The following is a 17,391-nucleotide window of genomic DNA, read 5'->3' on the forward strand; positions in this document are numbered from 1 at the left end:
GGAGGTTGTTGTGGGTATGATTCCAGCATGAGAAGCTGCTCAGTGACACAGCTGGAGATGAACTCTCTGCTTTTCCTGCCAAAAAGTCCAGGCACTGCCAGCTGAACTGGTATTTTGTTTTATTAAGTGTCCTTTCTACAAAACAAATGCACAAATTGTGAAAACTTACAGTAAAAGAAACCAGATGTTTACAATGAACTGATGAGTTTAACAAACTCTTACCTTGATTTTTTTTTGGTTTTTTTTTGTTTTTTCTCCATCTTGCACATAAAGCCCCTCTAGAAAACGTTCATGGGCACATGGGTAACGGTCACTAATACTGCACTAGGTCAAAGCACGGGGGTGGAGCAGTGACACAGGGGATTATGACTTCTTCCAGATTGCTGTTATGTTCACACTGGTCAGCACAACAAGGTATGTGAAGGCAGGGTCTGCTACCACGTTGTTCACCAGGATTTCAGAAGGCTGCTCCCCGTTCACCCGGAGCTCCGGCCACTTGAGGATCTGTGGGGAGAGCAGAGGGGTGGTGGCACGGCTGAGGGGGAGATGGGGCCCTGGGGATCCTGAGGCTCTTACTTTTGCTCTGGGGCTGGTGGAGCTGTGTGGTATTCCTAAAGGGTCAGGGTTTATTTAGTGCACAGGGGCTTGAGCAAGTGAAAACAGCTGCACCTCAGTCCCAGAGGAACTTGGCAATGCACTTCCAAAAAACCTGAGGAATCACAGAATTGTTGAGGTTGGAAAAGACCTCCCAGAGCATTGAGTCCAACACATTGGGACTCAATTGAGCAGCACATTGTCACCCAGAGCAGAGCTCTGAGTGCCACCTCCAGGAATGGTGACTCCCTTCCAATACCTGAATAACCCTTCCAGTGAAGAAATAATGGAACACTGGGTCACTTCATCATACCTCTGTCTAATGTAGCTCCAGACCAGTGGTTGAGAGCCTTTGGAGTGTTTTGTCCTTTCAGAGGGACAGGCAAAGCAAAAGAGAACTGTCTCCAGAGGGAAATACTGGGCAGAGAAAAGGTGAGTGAGCATAGGGAAGTAGTGAGCCTTTTCCTGCCAGGAAATGTTCACTTTGGCTTCCCTCCCTGGGGCATGTGCTGCCTGCACACCTGTGCTTTTGTGCTCCTCAGTTTAACCACCACGTCTTGGGGGCTGTTTTAGGGAAGAGCTTCAGGGGGTGACAGATTTGCTTTGCAGCTCCTTGTTCCTGTCCCAGGGAATGGCCTTGGCCACGCTCTGGAGTTTACATGTAATTTTTTGTGAGGAAACACAAGGCATCATCTGGGATAGGCCTGCTCAGGAGACTGGGATCAGCTGTCCTGGGGTGGAAGGGAGGCCCACAGAACCCCTCAGACCTACCTGTGTGGGAGAGATCCTCCGCTCCGAGCGCTTTCCCTTCGCAGAGTCCCAGGCCGTGGTGTAGCTGGAGAGGTTGTACATCCACACACTGCCCTTCTCATCCCCACAGAACACGTACTCTTTTGCTATGAGAGCAGAAGAAAAGGCTAGGAAATTAGTGTGGAGCTGGGAGTCTGTTCTGCTGTAAAGCAGAGCTCCAGGAGAGCTGCACGATCCCAGTGGAGGGTGCCGTATTTCAGCAAAATTCTCTTACTGGCGCAAAAATACAAATCTACCTTGCTCTGAAAGAATTCATTTGAAGATAAACCAGCTGTCTTTGGAGTGCTAAATGCCTTGATATTTCTCCTGACTTTTTTTAGACTGGTCTTGGGAAGTGCTGACCAGATCAGGTTGGTTGTTCTTTGTCAGTCTCCAAACCCAGCTGTGTGACATCACTGCCTACAGATGCATTCAGCATCCCAGTGGCTCCACAGCCCTGAGCTCTGTGCTTTGAAAACCTGTGCAAGGAAGACCCCCCAGCCTTGGCTGCCCCCCCGAGTTGGGCAGATGGTGCAGCTGGAATTATTTATTACTGGTGTTATTTCCAGCCAGCTGGTGCTGGGCTGAGGCTGCGCAGAGCTGGAGCTGCACTGCAGCGCTGCAGAGGGGAGAGCAGAGCTCCCTGATGGGCTCTGAAATCCAGGCCTCTGCCTCCAGCTCCAGGCTGCTCCCATGGATCAAAGGAGAGCCATGGATAACCAGGCACAGCATTACCCAGGAAATGGGTGCTCCTACCTGGGCAGGTGCTGAGTGTCAGGTAGGACATGTCTGTTGTGGACCACTCCAGCTCAGCCAGAATAACTGCAGATAGTGTCTGTTGGCATCCTTTGCCCTTGGCATCAAAAGACCTGCTCCAGCTCCACAAGTATATGCATCCTGGTTTGGAGCACTTGGAAACTAGGGAAGAAAGGAAGGGAGAGACTGTGGCAGCTGCTGGGAAGCAAAGAACATGGACACAGAGTTGGTCCATCCAGAATATGGATTTCAAGCCACAGAATCTGATCCAGCAGCAACTGTTTCCACCTTATTCCAGGTAACTGGAGGTTGCAGAGAGATTTTCAGTGCTTTGCTTATGTTCCTGAGATGCAGGACAGGCATAAGCTATTCAGAAAGAGCCAGCCTATGATGTGAAGCCCCCAGTTCCCCTGAAAAAAATAATTTTGCTACCAGCCCTTGAGCAGAAAGGGATCTCCTGCCTTCCACACTGGCACTGCTTGGCCAAGTGTGTTCAGGGATGTGTCCATCTGATTTCTGGTTCTGTCCAAGCATGGGTTTGCACTCCAGGCCACATTTTTGGCAAAGACAAGTAATTCTGGGAGACAACTCCATCCTGTGCAGCCCCCCAAAGTTAAAGAGGCTGTCACACCCCTTTTAGCCCCTCTGCTTGTCGTGCTGGCTTCACCCTGCCCATGCTGAGGTGCCCCACTGTTTTTGGGATTGTGCTGTTGTGTTTATACTCACCAACGACATCATCATTGAGAAAAGCCAAACCATCAACTGTGTGAGATGATGTCATGCTTTTTCCATCAGGAAACTGGAATATGGCTTCAAAAGTCCTAGAGCAGGGGGAAGGCGAAATGAGCCAAGTCCTGAACAGCTAGCACTGAAAGGGTACCTGGCTACAAAACCCAGAAGGAGATTTGTGTGTTAGTGAGTCTCTTGCCAAGCTCAGGTGAATTCCCACTTGAATTTACACTTTTGGTCACCTGGGTTTATTAATATAGCAGAAGCCCTTTGCTCAAGGGATTGCTGTTTCACTCCATCTCTTTTGCAGGCACCAGGATATTTGTCAGCAGGGCATGACTTCACTTACTTCTTCCTCATAACTTTGTCCTGAGCTCCCACAGGGTGCCAGTTTCCTGGGTTACCTCACGTACCAGGAGCAGGGGAGGCCTCACTGTGAGACTGGAAATCAACCCAAAAATTTACACTCTGTAGCACTTCCTGGGAATGACACACCCTTAAGTTTGGGGGTATTGAATTACACTCCTGCCAGCCTTCCTGCAAAGCAGCCTGCAACACTTGCAGACTGCAGCTAAAATACAAGCTCTGAACAGTCCTTCAGCACCATGCTCGTATTTTTTCTGGGCACTCTGGGAAGGTAAGGATGTTTTAAGTATGGTAGCACATGCTGCTTTTGCTCAGACCCTCTCAGTTAGAAATCAAGCCTTTGCTAGGACTATCTCTTCTTGTTATGGAAAGCAAATGCATACCCCCCAGCTTATGGCTCTCACCTGCTTTTTTGTCCCTTATCCAGTTTTATGTTCCAGGCAAAGCAGCCACCTTCACAGCCTGCCAGCAGGTACTGCTCTGGGCAGGAGGGGAGCAGGGCAATCCGGAGGGGGATAGAGGTTGTTTCCAGCACCAGCAACTGGCTAAAAACAAACAGAGAACAAGCAGTGAAGTGGTGCTGTGACCTGATAGGTACAGGCTCTTGGACTGGCCATGTCTGGTTTTTGAACCTTTACCTTGCTTTGAAATTGTAGTCACAGTCTGGAATCCCAATATCCCAGAGGACAATTCGCTTGTCATAGGATGCAGCTGTAGGACACAGAAGAGAAGCAGGTAGTGACACAGTGCTGTTCATCTGGCTCTTCTCGTGCTAGCTGGCAATTCTGCCTGAGCCACAGTCACCCTCTAGGGCTCCAGAGAGCTCATTAAAGCACAGCAGCAGTCCCAGAGGCTCCTGGCCCAGCACTTCCCAGACATTGTCACACATACACAGACAGTACTTTGTGTTCTTATCCTGTGTTCTGAGAGGGGCAAATAAAACAGTTTGTTTCCTGGCGTCCATTACTGAGTTGTGGCTTCACAAGGTCTTTAGTTAGTGGCAGTCTGAGCTCATTTCTGGTCAGGGCTTCTAGTGGAATCTAAAATATAAGCTCTAACCTCAACCCTCAGGCAGACACCACTTTATTCCACACATCCATGGCTTACTGTGTTCACATTCACAACAGTTCCCATTGGGAAAGTTAGGCACTGCTGGAGGGTGAGAAACACGTCACCAAGCTGATACACTGAAAGCAGAAACAGTTCTAACAGATTACTCTGAGTTACTTGGACCCTCATCAGATGGCAACCCTCAAACTCAGAGTTTGTTGGTGTCCCCCACCCCAAAAATGATGCAAAGAATCTCCCTTAATTAGTCTCAATTTTTCTATGAAATATAACAAGTCAGTCTTCCTGTCCACACCATTATATGGCTGTGCTACCAATCTCCTTATCCCTTCCACTACCCTCCTTATCCTTTCCTCCTCTGCTTCTGCTTTTGGGACTCTTGAGGTTCTTCTTGGAAAATACTCCCTATTCTACCTAAAAAAAAATTCCACTTTCAATGGTTCATGTAGCACTCTAACCACTCCAGGATGTGGGTAATTGTAGGCAAGAGAAACAATGTGCTGGGGGTGCAGGTGTGGCCTGAATGGCTCTGTACCAGCTCACTGTACAGCCTGACAATGCAGCTGCAATTTGTAACATGATGGTTCATTACCAGTCCATGAGCCACAGCCTCTGTGGGCGATACTGTGTGTGGCAAAGCTCTCCTTGACATCAGGACCTGAATAGAAATCTCTGACGAGGCATAGAAAAAAAAATCAAAATCAATTAAGCACACTGTTGGATAAAATGAAACCCAACAGTCCATAATAGGCTGCTGTGCTGGAGGAGAGCCCTGCCACTGCCTGGCTCCCAGCTGCCGGCTCTGCCATTCTTCTTACTCATCCCCGTGGAACAGATCCACTACTGGACTTGTTTGTGGCTAATGTGTGTGTGACAGCCACCCTGAGAGGCACCAAGGGAGAAACAGGAGCTGCTGCACCTCAGCTAAAGAGCCAGGTTCTGGAACAAGCTGTTCGTGCTGGAGATTGCAGCCACAGGAGAGTAACAATGTTCTCTCCCTAATGCCTGTCCTTGCCTTTTGTTCATGTGCCCCTGCATGCCCTGGTGACAATTCCCCTTGTTAAGGAAGCCCTGACTTTTCTGCATCAGAACTAAAACCAGGGATTCTGAAGCAGACTTACTGAAGAGATGGGTCTCTCGGGTTGGGCTGAAGCAGACAGTAGCAATGGGCTTTTTGTGAGCCTTTATCTCTCCGTAGCAGAAGTCGGCTGCCACATGGATCAGTTTGACGATCCCTCTCCTCCCTGCAGCTGCCAGGATGTTGTGAGCTTTCTTGTGGCTGTCGCTGGTTACCATTGTGAGAGTTGTCCATGCAACGCTGAAGAATTCCTGGGACAGAGGAAAACAAGGGGTGGCAGAGCCAGCAGGGTGGTGCCTGTTAGCTCACAGAAAAGAAAACTGTCACAAGTGCTACTCAGATGAAATGACACAGCTATTTAAGAACGAGCACCACAACTCAAAACAGCTCTCGGAAGAATATAAAGCACAGAAAGAGGATGTTTATTACTCTGTACTGTCAAGCAGGCTCAGCAACCAGACTCACCTATGTGAGAATTGGCAGGCTAGTCTCCTAAACTAATAAAAAAATAAACCCAAACCAGGCTAAAAGGATAAGCAAGCGATGTTTATTATCTATCCTCATCTTAACATCTGTCCACACTAACACTTTCAGACCTCTTTGTAATATGTATTATGCATGTGTGTAATTATTACAGGTTGTGGTATTCCAATTCAATGCTTACCCTTCCCACTTGCAACCCACCTCTGTAGCCACTTTATACTTTTTCAGCACCGTCCCTGTCTCACAATCAATCAGACAGACAGATTCCCCTCCACAGGTTGCCACAGTTCTGGAGGAGTTCACAATGGGATCTGAAAGAGAAAAAAAATGGGTGAGAAGTTCCCAGGTTCAGGGATAACACATGAAGACTGCAGCTTATCACTGCCTGGTGCTCTCCCAGTCTCCTGTTTCCAAAGTCAAAGGAGAAATATGTGAGCAAGTCTCTTCCTGACAATGGAGACTATGGCTTGAAGGAGCAGGGGATTCCAGAGCCAGGTGGTTCTGAGAATCCTGCAAACCTCTTTAAGAGCTCACCTTTCCTGGCTCCAGAGTCTAGCACTGGCTCGAAGACACAGGACCAGAGCTGCGTTTTAAAATCCTCGCGGCTGTTGCCTTTACTGTGACACTGAAGAAAATGCAATGGCTCTGCACTGACATCCTCCTACAATAAACCATCCACATTTAGAAAATTCATTCCCCTGACATGGTTTGCCTGTGATTGCCTTGACAGAACCCTCTCCTGAACATAGCAATTTGAGTTAAACTCAAGTATTTTTCAGCCCTTCTGCGCACTGAGAACAGGGGAGACTGAGGTGCCACAATGCTTAACACTCCAAAAGCAGCAGAGAACTGTTTAGCAAAGACGTGCCCAGCAGACCCCAGCAGAGAGCCCCATTTTCTACAGCAAAGAAACATGAAAAACCCCACTGGCCTGAGCTGAGGGGGAAACACCTTTCCCCATGCAGCCACTGGTTTGAGCTGAGAGCAAGGCTTGCCTGTCCCATTTTTAACACAGGCTTTCAGTGCACCGCCTCAGAGCGCTGGTCCGTCCATCCCCCGCAGGGGATCCACTGGGGTCTCCTGGGCGGTCCCTTCTCTCCCTTGATGCCTCTGAGAGATTTAAAACAATGACAAAAAAACCAAACCAAAACTGAAGAAACCTGAAGGCAACTCCCCCCACTATAAACCAAGAAGGCCAAAGCCAGTCCCAAAGGGTGATGGATGTACCTTGCGCTTGGAATTCTTCACAGGGGTCAAGGTAACCACGCCGTTGTCCTGCTCCTGGCTTTTCGGTTCTCCTGTCATCTGGTTGGATCTTCTGTTGCTTTTCCCCTTGGGAAACTGCTCTCCATTATTCTGTGTCACTTCAGCTTCCTGCTCAGGGGTTGCCTCCTTGTCTGGTTGGTTTGATGTTCTTGGTTTATCAGGAGCTGGGTCATCCTCCACACGACTGGATTTTCTGGGACTAACTGCAGCCTCCTCCTTGGTGTTTGCCTGGGTCTTGGACCTCTTGTTTCCAGGGCTTGATTTTGAACGATTTCTTTTCCTCTTGCTGGGTGTTACTGTGACCTATAAGGCATGTTGTCATGTTGTCAGGTTCTGAAGAAGGCTTTTAGCTTCTCCAAGATGTGCAGATAATTTAAGCCAAATATATTCATTATTCAAATGCAAGGACCCTCGCTCAATTAGAGATTGGGTTCCAGGAATCAGACAGCTCAGAGCTGCAGGGTTCCTAGAGGCAGAAGCTAATGAAAAACATGTTGCCAGCCTATTTTTCAGCTCCCTTCCCCTGTCTCAGTTATTTACAATTTACATTCAATGTAGAAAAACAAATCTGGCCTATGGACCACAGGGGTTGTCTGCAGCCATTTCCAAGCAGGCAAACACCAGCAGAGTCTGGCCAGGCATCAGCCCAGGTCTCTAATTAAAATATCCCTTCCCAGAGGAGAGGTGGAGTGAGTAGAACTGCACTCATGAAATTATTTTGGTCCCCTATGAATGGAAGCTCTCTGAGGGAGCAACTCAACCTTCACATTTCTGGGAAAGCTTCAGTCTGGCTGTAAAGAAGCCTGAGCTGTTGGGTAGAGGCTGGAGCCCGAGACTGCCCCTGTGATTACCAAAGGGTCACAAATGTGAACTGACAAGAGCTGCTGAATTCCCAGGAAACATAAAGAACATTGCTAATGTAACTGGAAAAATCACCTACCTGAGCCACCTCTTCTGCAGCTTCCTTGGGGCTTTCTGTGCTTTCTTCCTCATCCTCATCAGTCTTTTCCTCTGGTTCAGTATCAGAGTTTAACTCCAGACCTAGTGAGCATGCCAGAAACTCTTCTGCAATCATTTTCACCTGAGAAGCAAATATGTGGATACGTTAAAAAAGAAAAAAAGAAGACAAAAAAGCCACAGCATGTCAAGCTCTGATGTGTCATGGCACAAAGAGCTGCTTTGCTCCATTTTTAACATCTGCTCCCACTATTCTGTGTGAATTTCACAAGCGATGGAGGAGTCCCCAGCTGACATTACATGACCCAAGAACTTCATTTTGTCATGGGCATTCAGAGTACACAGCTGTGGAAACAACAGCACAGCAACAAAACAAGACAAAGGAGTGATGGAAGTCTTGATTGTGTGTATGAACATACAAATAAATGTTATAAACTAAATGGTGTCTTTCCCCGCTGGCAGCAACTACACTTCTATCATTATCTTTTCTCTTTCATCAAGAGTAAAGGTTGCCATTAAACTAATTTGCAAATAATTAAGTATTAAAGATACTGCAGTCTAATTAATTAGTACAAGTATCATTATTGCTTATGAATTAAAAACAATGTTTAATGACAGCCATTTCAACTTGGTGCATGTTTAGTCCTGGTGCTTCTGTAACTGCTTAACAAAGCAGTGAAGAAAGAGAAAAAATGATACCACTTGTCAGGAAGAGCACCCAAATCCAGGGAGTGTTTTAATCCAGTCCATGCAGAACCAGGAGCAGGGTCCTTGCCTGGAGAAGAGCAGGGTGAGTGGGATGTGACCTACCCGCCAGCGGGTGAACTCGCTGAGTGAGCTGGGCCCATACACCACATTGGTCTGTACTGACTTCAGGAACTTTTTCTTGATGGACTTCACCTGCTCTGCTGTGTATTTCTCAGGGAGTTGGTCACGGAAGAATTTTTCCCAGTGAGCAGTAACCTAGGCAGAAAGACTGAGTTTATTCAACAGCAAAGCACAAGAGAACTTGTGAAAGCATTTAAGTGGCCAATCCTGAGTACTGCACCCTGTGTGACGGCACCACTTTAATTTATTTATTCGTGTTCAAATGATCACTTCAGCAAAGGAGAAACTTAGTTCCTCTGCACCAAGCTGGAGTGAGTGTGGCTAAGCAGACACTATCAGCATGGACTCATTTAGAGAGATACCTGGACTCCAAAAGGCTGCTGACCTACAGGATGCTCACCTGCCAGCACAGTTTCCAGTTGGAGTTTCTGGTGGGCAGTAACACATCCATCAGCATTCAGACCCAACAGACATTTTTATGTCGAGACACAGGACTAAGTACTGGGCAGGAAGGTACAAATGACACCAGGGAAAGGCACCAGGGCACAGGCACCACAAAAAGAACAGCACATGGAGAGTTTGGTGTCTCATTAGACAGCTAACCATGATCAGTTGTCTGGGACAAGAGGCTGAGCAGCCCTCACAGAGACTCTTTGAGGTTCACAGGTTTTACACAGACACCACTCAGCACAATTCATCCCACTTTTCAGTATCTGATTTTTCCTCCACTGTTACACAGAAGGAATTAAGATCAATTAACTAGAATATGAATGGTAAGAGCAGTAATACACAAAAACAATTAACCATAATTGAACAATAATTTTGCTCAAGAGCACAACAATGCCTTGTGGGGACAATCTGTCAGGAGCTGAATTCTGTAGACAAATGGGTGAAAATACAGTTCTAAACATTCACAACTGAAGAAAAAAGAGCAAATCCTCATTCCTGGTGTATGCTGGAAAAAGCAAGATTATCCTGAGCTTGGTTTTGTGCTCCCCGTTCCTGGGGTCTGGAGAGTAACTTAAATTAGATGGGGTGGTGTTTGCAGCTGTTCTGGCAGCACCAGGCTTCTCCCATTCCTGAATGATGATCAGAGTGACCTGAAAAACTACAGGATCAGACACAGACCTGGCTGGCCCTTCTCCTGTCACTTAAACCAAAGGCAAATTGGCTGCACAGAACAGGTAGAGCAGATGCCAGCAGATGCCAGAGAAAGCAGCAGTCACCCATTTCCTGGGTGGCCCATTCTGCAGGCTGGACTCAGATCATACCACAGGTATTGCAAACCACTTGAAGCTTGTTTGCAGCTCTGTCACTACACTGAGCACAGGATTTAATTATTTCTGAGGTGTTTAGAGGTTAAGGAAATATCCCACATCTTACCTTGCTGGTGAGTTTACGGCTGTTGACATGCCTCACATGTTTGGCAAGTTTGGTTATGTCCTTGCCATTGAGCAGACGAAGATTTTGCAAAAGAAACATTACCTTATAGTCATCATTGAGCTAGAAAGACAAAACATTGGAGTTATAAAATTTGTACACGTGGTACTGGTGTCACCTTAGTCCTTGATTAAAACACAGCCTGTATGAGAATGATAGATTTAGTAAGGAAAAGCCATTTCATAAAATCCCCTCAGGATTTTCAACCTGAATTTCACATTTCAGGTGTGAAGTAATGTTCTCTCTTAGCTGGGATCTTAAACTGCAGACAGAGCTGCCCAACCCTCAGGCAGTGCTAACATCCAGCACAAGGTGGGGGCTGTGTAACTGCTCATCTGCTGGGCCTGAGTGCAAGGCTGGGAGCTCTGTTCATACCCCTGAACTCTAACACAGGGGAAGGCCTGTCCTGCCTCCAGTCAAGGAATTCTAGCAGCAGTTCCTTGGGTCAGATGGATTTTAAGTCAGATAGCTCACCATACAGCCACATACCTACTGCCTGTGTGCAACAGCAAGTAAGCATGTGGGGAGGGTGAGTGGCTGATGCCAGCTTACCACACAAGTAAAATCAGTTTTGGATGTTGGACTTGTACAGTCAGCAGATCCTCTTGGGAGAAGTCAGAACTTAAACCAGACTAATCATCAAGTTTAAACTCTCATCCGAGGACCCAGTCTGCTTTTTAGAGCACAGAGGGCACTAAAACTAACACAGATATTAGGAAATAAAACTAGCATTAGACATCAGGAAAAAACTTTTTACTGTGAGGATGATGATGCACTGGCACAGGTTGCCCAGAGAAGCTGTGGCTGCCCTACCCCTGGGAGTGTTTAAGACCAGACTGAACAGAGTTCTGAGCAACCTGGTCTAATGGAAGGTGTCCCTGCTCATGGCAGGGGTGGAATGAGATGAGCATTAAGGTCCCTTCTGACCCAAACCGTTCTGTGATTCTGTTTCTATAAGGACATCTCTACACAATCATTACTGTATTTCACACTAGCATCAACATAAGGTACTGTGCCTGATAAGCCACCCAAGAAAGGACTTTGGCCTAGAGAATCAGGAGTTCAAGAAACAGATTTTAATGTGTGAATGGTTTTGGGCAAGTCACTTCTGCAGACTGAGAAATAGTGGTTAAATGTCACACAAAGGCTGGCTGCTTTCTCAAATGCCCTAGCACTTGCTGCCCAAGAACAATATATGAGAACTTTGCACAAGTGCTGTTTGTTTGCCTCTCTGTTTAATGTAAGGAGTGGGGTAACTCACTGTCAAGTACACATTGTTCTCGTAGGTCAGCTCCTCGAGGAGAGGGAACTGTTTCAGAGCAGTTACATCTTCCAGCTTATTATTGTTGCAGTTCAGGACACGCAGATCAGGGAGGGTTAGGCTGTTGGGAAATTTGTCCAGTAAATTATCAGAGAGATCAAGTTTCTGCAGGTGCCTCAGGCGGGAAAACAAGCGTGGGTCTAAATCTCCAGTCTTCAACTGCAGCTTGGACAGGCTGAAAATAAAAAAACCAATTACACAAACAAAACAAAACACACACAAAAAACAAACAAGAAAAAACCAAAAACCCCCAAACAAACCATGAACTATCTGCAGCTCACTGGAAGAACAAATGCTGATTTCATAGCTGTCTTGGGTTACAATACAGAGTGTGATGAAAGGTATCTGTTCTATCACCATCTGTTGAGGGTGTGGGCAGTGATCCTTATCTCCACAGGAGATATTCTGCTAATGGGCCATCCACTGAAACCAGGAGGGCAGTGTTCTTTATCTTTTCACAACCCATCCTTCCTCCAGCCAGTCATTTTCTGCTCATGGCCATTGAGTCCCATGTGTGACTGATAAAATTACTGCATCCCATTGGGAGTTGCTCCAGCCAGGGGGAAGAGCCCAACATTTCTTACCAAGATAAAAACAGAGGTTTTGGGACACTAAGGGAGCCCCTTTCTCCACTGGACTCCAGAGGGAAACTGGTGTGTCAGGTTGTACTCTGACTGTGTCAGGGTTTGGGGTTTGTTCCTTTGTAGTACTGTATTTCTATTTTAATTTCCCTAGTAAAGAACTGTTATTCCTAATTCCCATATCTTTGCCTGAGAGTCGCTTGATTTCAAAATTACAATAATTTGGAGGGAGGGGGTTTACATTCTCCATTTCAAAGAGAAGCTCCTGCCTTTCTTAGCAGACACCTGTCCTCCAAACTAGGACAATAGCATAGACAGTCCCACCTGGTGGCACCTCAGTCCAGCACAACTCACTGGGTACAGCTGACTAAACCTGTTCTTCCTGGTGGCAGCATTCTGGATTGTGAGCACACTGTGGGATAGCTGATGTGTCTGAGCTAACAGCCACCATCAGAGACTCAGGTCTGCCAAAGTACAATTAACTTCAGTTCAGATAATCTCCTAGGGGTAACTGAGCTGGCTGGGAGCAGTAAATCACCAGAAAAATTCTTATTTTATAGAAAAAATTACTACATCCCTGAAAGGTTTGGTATTTTATTCCTGTGCAATGTTGATTCAACAAGACAAGTTGTGGCAATTCAAGACCTTCAGTCTACCCTGTCCACAGAATGCACTACATTAATTATTTCACAGTTCAGGCCAAGTGTAGAATGTGTTCCCAAATAATTTGGCTGTTTTCAAAGAACCAACTTGACAAAAAAGTGATTTTTCCATTTCTTTTATAGTGAGTTTTGCTGCAAAATCTTCCAATTGTAAATGTAGAAATTCACCTAACAAAATCCCAAGACTGCCACCAAAACAGAACTCTGTCCTGAAAGAGGAAGTGGTACAATATTGGTGAGGGGAAAAGAAATATCCCTTCTCTGTAAGAAAGTGAAAACTGCATATTATATGCAGGGTCATTTGTGTTTGGTTAGATCATTTAGGTGAGCTCCAAAGGGAACTTCCAGTCCTGGCAGTCAACATCTCTTGAGGGCACAAACTTGAGTTCCTTTAACAAAGAGAATCTCTGTCTCTAAAGGGTAGTTAAAAAAATAGGCTTCTAGATATTAATGAAGTGTGAATAAATGAGACAAATAAATTCAGAAAGCAAGATCCTTTCTCCTTCACTTGCCATCTCAGAAGTGTAACCAGCCAGCCAGAGCTGGTAAGAAAGGCTGAGGACAATCCAGCTGGCTGCAGAACTGTGACTGTGGTGTCCTTTTGGGGAAAAACTCAGTGGTGTTCCCCAAACAGACATTCTGAAATACAACCCTTCAACATCACAGTACGAAGCTGCACGGAGAAAGCCACGCTCCAAAAATCCAGCTTCAAACATCTCCCCCACCACTCTGTTACCCAGATTACTGCAGCTGATGCTCCACAGGGATACCTGTGAATCTCCCACTAAAAATAATTACTTTAGCACAGGGCAAAATGAAAGAAATAACTTTAAAGAGTACAGTAATTTCACCATTATAAGCCGCACCATTTTGACTAAAATTTTGGTCCGAACCCAAAGTGCGGCTTATAATCAGGTGTGGCTTATATACGGACAAAGAATGAAAAGTTGCTGTTTTAGTTTGGAGGACAGGTGTCTGCTGAGAAAGGCAGGAGCTTCTCTTTGAAATGGAGAATGTAAACCCCCTCCCTCCAAATTATTATAATTTGGAAATCAAGGGGCTTTCAGGCAAAGATGTGGGAATTAGGAATAACAGTTCTTTTCTAGGGAAATCAAAATAGAAATACAGCACTACAAAGAAACAAACTCCAAACCCTGACAAAGTCAGAGGACAACCTGACACCCTGTCAGGCAGGGTGGTGACAGCAGTCCCATTCCATGGTGGCTGCATCCTCCTGCAGTGACAGATGTGGCTCAGTTGGAGCAGTGCTCCTGTACAAGGTGCAGTTTCCCTCCGGAGCTCCAGTGGTGATGTGGAGCAATCCGGTTTTCCTCTGGAGTCCAGTGGAGAAAGGGGCTCCCTTAGTGTCTCAAAACCTCTGTTTTTATCTTGGTAAGAAATGTTGGGCTCTTCGTCCTGGCTGGAGCAACTCCCAATGGGATGCAGTAATTTTATCAGTCCCACAGTGGGACTCAATGGCCATGAGCAGAAAATGACTGGCTGGAGGAAGGATGGGTTGTGAAAAGATAAAGAACAATGCCCTGCCTGGTTTCAATGGATGGCCCATTAGCAGAATATCTGCTGTGGAGATCAGGATCACTGCCCCCACCCTCAACAGATGGTGATAGAACAGATACCTTTTATCACACTCTGGATTGTAACCCAAGGCTTATAATCAGGTGCGGCTTATATATGGACAAAAAACCAAAAAGTTGCTGAAACCCAGAAGTGCGGCTTATACTCAGTGCGGCTTATAATCGTGAAATTACTGTACATGTGAAACCCAAACCCCCTGACATCAGCAACAATAACACCAAAGGAGCCAGTCAGAAATTGGCCAGCTGAGCCACTTGGATTGGCCAGCTCCAGAACAGTGAAATTCCACTGTGTTAAACATTTGGAAAGACACATATTTGCAATGACCTCTGCTAAGGAACTGAGTGAAAAAACTGGTTTTAGTGGGTTTTAACTGATTCAGAGTTTATTCTCTCCCTCTGGAATGTCTGAGGTAGTAGAACAGCTGGATTTAGAAGAGATGGAACATGATGGAGGGAGAGAAAAATGGAAGGGAAATAATGCCCAAAATACTTTAAAAACCCTCTGAAATCTATGCTGGAAGGTTCTCTTATTCACATTAAGCAATTGCTAGCAAAGATGCAAGGGCTTTTGGGGTAGGGATGATACCTTGGGGTGAGGAAATCAGGATCCAGCCTTGAGCAGTTTCACAGTCAGAACGGCAGCAAATATACAACAGAAATGGCAAAAAGAAGGTGACATCTGCCAATAACCTCTCTAGCGAATGCAGCGTCTCCACTGCTGACTGATCCTGCACTGGGAATCCCCTCTCAGCTCTGTGCTTTGAAACTCCATCTTTTAAAGTAAAACATGTTTAGGGGAGAAAAGACACACAGACAAAAAGACAGTGCTAGGTTGAATTCATCTGGAATTTTCCATGGGCCTGTGTGCACTTACTTCAGCGTCTCGATCTTTCGGAGCCTTGTAGATCTTGGAATGGCTCTTTCCAAAAGAAGTTCTGTTGTAATTTTTGACATTTTCAATCTCCACCTCTCTGCTGGAGTCACCAATCAGTCAGCTGTAGGATGTCTTCTGGTTACCTTCATGATAAAACAGATGGGAATAAGAGGAAATGCTTTCTACAGCTCCAAGGGAGGGAAAAAAAATTATGGGGTTATCTACTGATTTTGCTGCTGTGTTGGAACCTTTTTTACTTGGTTAAAATGGACATGGCAGAGACTATTATTAGATTGGGCACAGGCTCTCAGGATGCTGATCCAATCCATCTCAAAAACAACAGGGATACATCCCGTGGCTGTTGGAGTGACAGACCTGCTGCAGGTGAAAGCTGTCCATGAGTGATGGCACACAGGTCCAGGACAGCACCACAGGTACCTGTGTTTGTGCCTCTCCTGGGCTCTGCTCCAGGAATTCCAAGACTCTTTCAAACAAAAAGCAGCAGTAAGAGTCAATACACCTGCTGTGAATGTTTTTCTCCCAAGAAAGTGACACTGCGTTCACTGGCTTGATCAACTGGATAGACTCTTGGCTGATGAGCTCTACGTTCCCAAAAATTTCGGAAAACTGAATTAATCAGTAGAAATTTAAACACACACCAATCAAGGGCATTATTTCCTCATCAAAGAAAAAAAAGTCAACAGCATTAGAGAATTGTCTTGTTGGTGATTAACTGATATTTCAGTACACACACACAGAGGGATACGCTGATATTTGGAATAACAATGCTGACAGGGCCAAAAGAGCTCCATGAAATGACTGGTTCAGGGCTTCCCACTCTTCCTGACACAGATTCCAAGAGAGGGAAATAAAAGAGAACAGAGCTCCAAGGCCAGGCTCGCTCCTGTCTTTCTGTGTTAGATCAACGCTGCCTAAATGCCACTCCAGCACATCGTGAGGAGCACATGGGGCACTGGGTTGTCCTTGGCTTTGGTTTCAGCAGCACCACACACCCACAGCACCTGGAACATTGTGTGATGAGCAACGGGGCACCATAATGTTGTATACACTGAAATATTGTATACAAGCACAAAGAGTTGAACTGAAAACCAGCAGCTGTTTGGGATTTGATCCTTCAAATGACAGAGCTCTCGCTTCAAGTCAAACCACAGGGTCAGGCTGATCCAACCAAACCTCCCTCAGATCCTGTGCCTATAATAAAAATGTGACACCAGTGCCTGTGGATGTTGCCATCGCCCTCTCCTTGGCACACTGACACCCCAGACACAGCTGTGACATGGTGGGAGCTGCAGGGAAGGCCAGACATGGCATGTCCCATCCCCACAGCATCGCGGGTGGAGCTGCAGTGGGCACATTCGGTCACCCCGGGGCTCTCTCAGAGGGAGCTGACCCCTCCTGCCCCTCCGCAGCTCTCGGGATGGAGCCTCACAGTCGGGCCCTGACCTGACCGTGCTGGCTCGGCGCTGCCCTGCAGCCCGGTCTGGCACGGCTGGCGCTGCCCGGGCCGCGATGGGCGCGATGCCCTGGCGGGGACACGGCCATGGATGCCGGGCTGTCCGCACACGCTGCGGCGGCCTCCGGGCCGCGGGGTATCACCGGCAGCGGGCGCAGGCCGCGGCTCCGCCCGTGGGCAGGGCCGGACAGGCCGGGCGGGGCAGGTACGGCCCCGGCCCGAGGCCTCGCTCGGCACCGCCGCCTCCGGACACCGAGCACCGCGGGGGCCGGCGCCGGCCGCGGCCTGAGGCGCCCCCGCGGGGCGTGCGCGGTGCCTACAACTCCCAGCGTCCTCCGCGGCGCCGAACAAAGGCGCAGGGCCCGGGCGCGCCGCGGGGGCTGCTGGGAGCGCGAGTCTACCCGCACTCCCCCCACCTCCACCCCCGCTGCCCGGCCGCGCGGCGTGCGCCCAACCCCGCGGCCCTCACCTGGAAGCGGCCGGGGAGGAGGAGGAGGAAGAGGAGCCGGGGAGGCAGGAGGGGCGGG

General features: G+C 47.4%; 1 protein-coding gene across 1 annotated transcript; it reads right to left on the minus strand.

Annotated features, from left to right (window-relative positions):
- Window positions 1-102: 102 nt before the first annotated feature.
- LRWD1 (leucine rich repeats and WD repeat domain containing 1) lies at window positions 103-17,375 on the minus strand. Its single transcript, XM_033078220.1, has 16 exons — window positions 17,334-17,375; window positions 15,391-15,533; window positions 11,616-11,850; window positions 10,298-10,417; window positions 8,897-9,049; window positions 8,070-8,210; window positions 7,091-7,432; window positions 6,398-6,524; window positions 6,065-6,174; window positions 5,424-5,631; window positions 3,873-3,945; window positions 3,639-3,779; window positions 2,866-2,960; window positions 2,140-2,301; window positions 1,366-1,490; window positions 103-504 (listed from the first exon to the last, which is right to left on the minus strand). The coding sequence occupies exons 2-16, from the start codon at window positions 15,468-15,470 to the stop codon at window positions 364-366; spliced, it is 2,253 nt and encodes a 750-aa protein (XP_032934111.1). The 5' UTR covers window positions 15,471-15,533; window positions 17,334-17,375; the 3' UTR covers window positions 103-363.
- Window positions 17,376-17,391: the final 16 nt, after the last annotated feature.

This window comes from Catharus ustulatus, chromosome 22 (assembly GCF_009819885.2).
Source record: "Catharus ustulatus isolate bCatUst1 chromosome 22, bCatUst1.pri.v2, whole genome shotgun sequence".
Taxonomy (NCBI): Eukaryota; Metazoa; Chordata; class Aves; order Passeriformes; family Turdidae; genus Catharus; species Catharus ustulatus.

Bases quoted from the DNA above. Each gene is read 5' to 3' on its own strand.
- LRWD1 (XM_033078220.1), bottom strand. From the start codon at position 15,470: ATGTCAAAAATTACAACAGAACTTCTTTTGGAAAGAGCCATTCCAAGA. The intron at 9,050-10,297 runs GTAAGATGTGGG...CTTTCTGCCTAG, and splicing joins GCCGTAAACTCACCAGCAAG to GTTACTGCTCACTGGGAAAA. The intron at 7,433-8,069 runs GTAGGTGATTTT...CATGCCTTATAG, and splicing joins CTGCAGAAGAGGTGGCTCAG to GTCACAGTAACACCCAGCAA.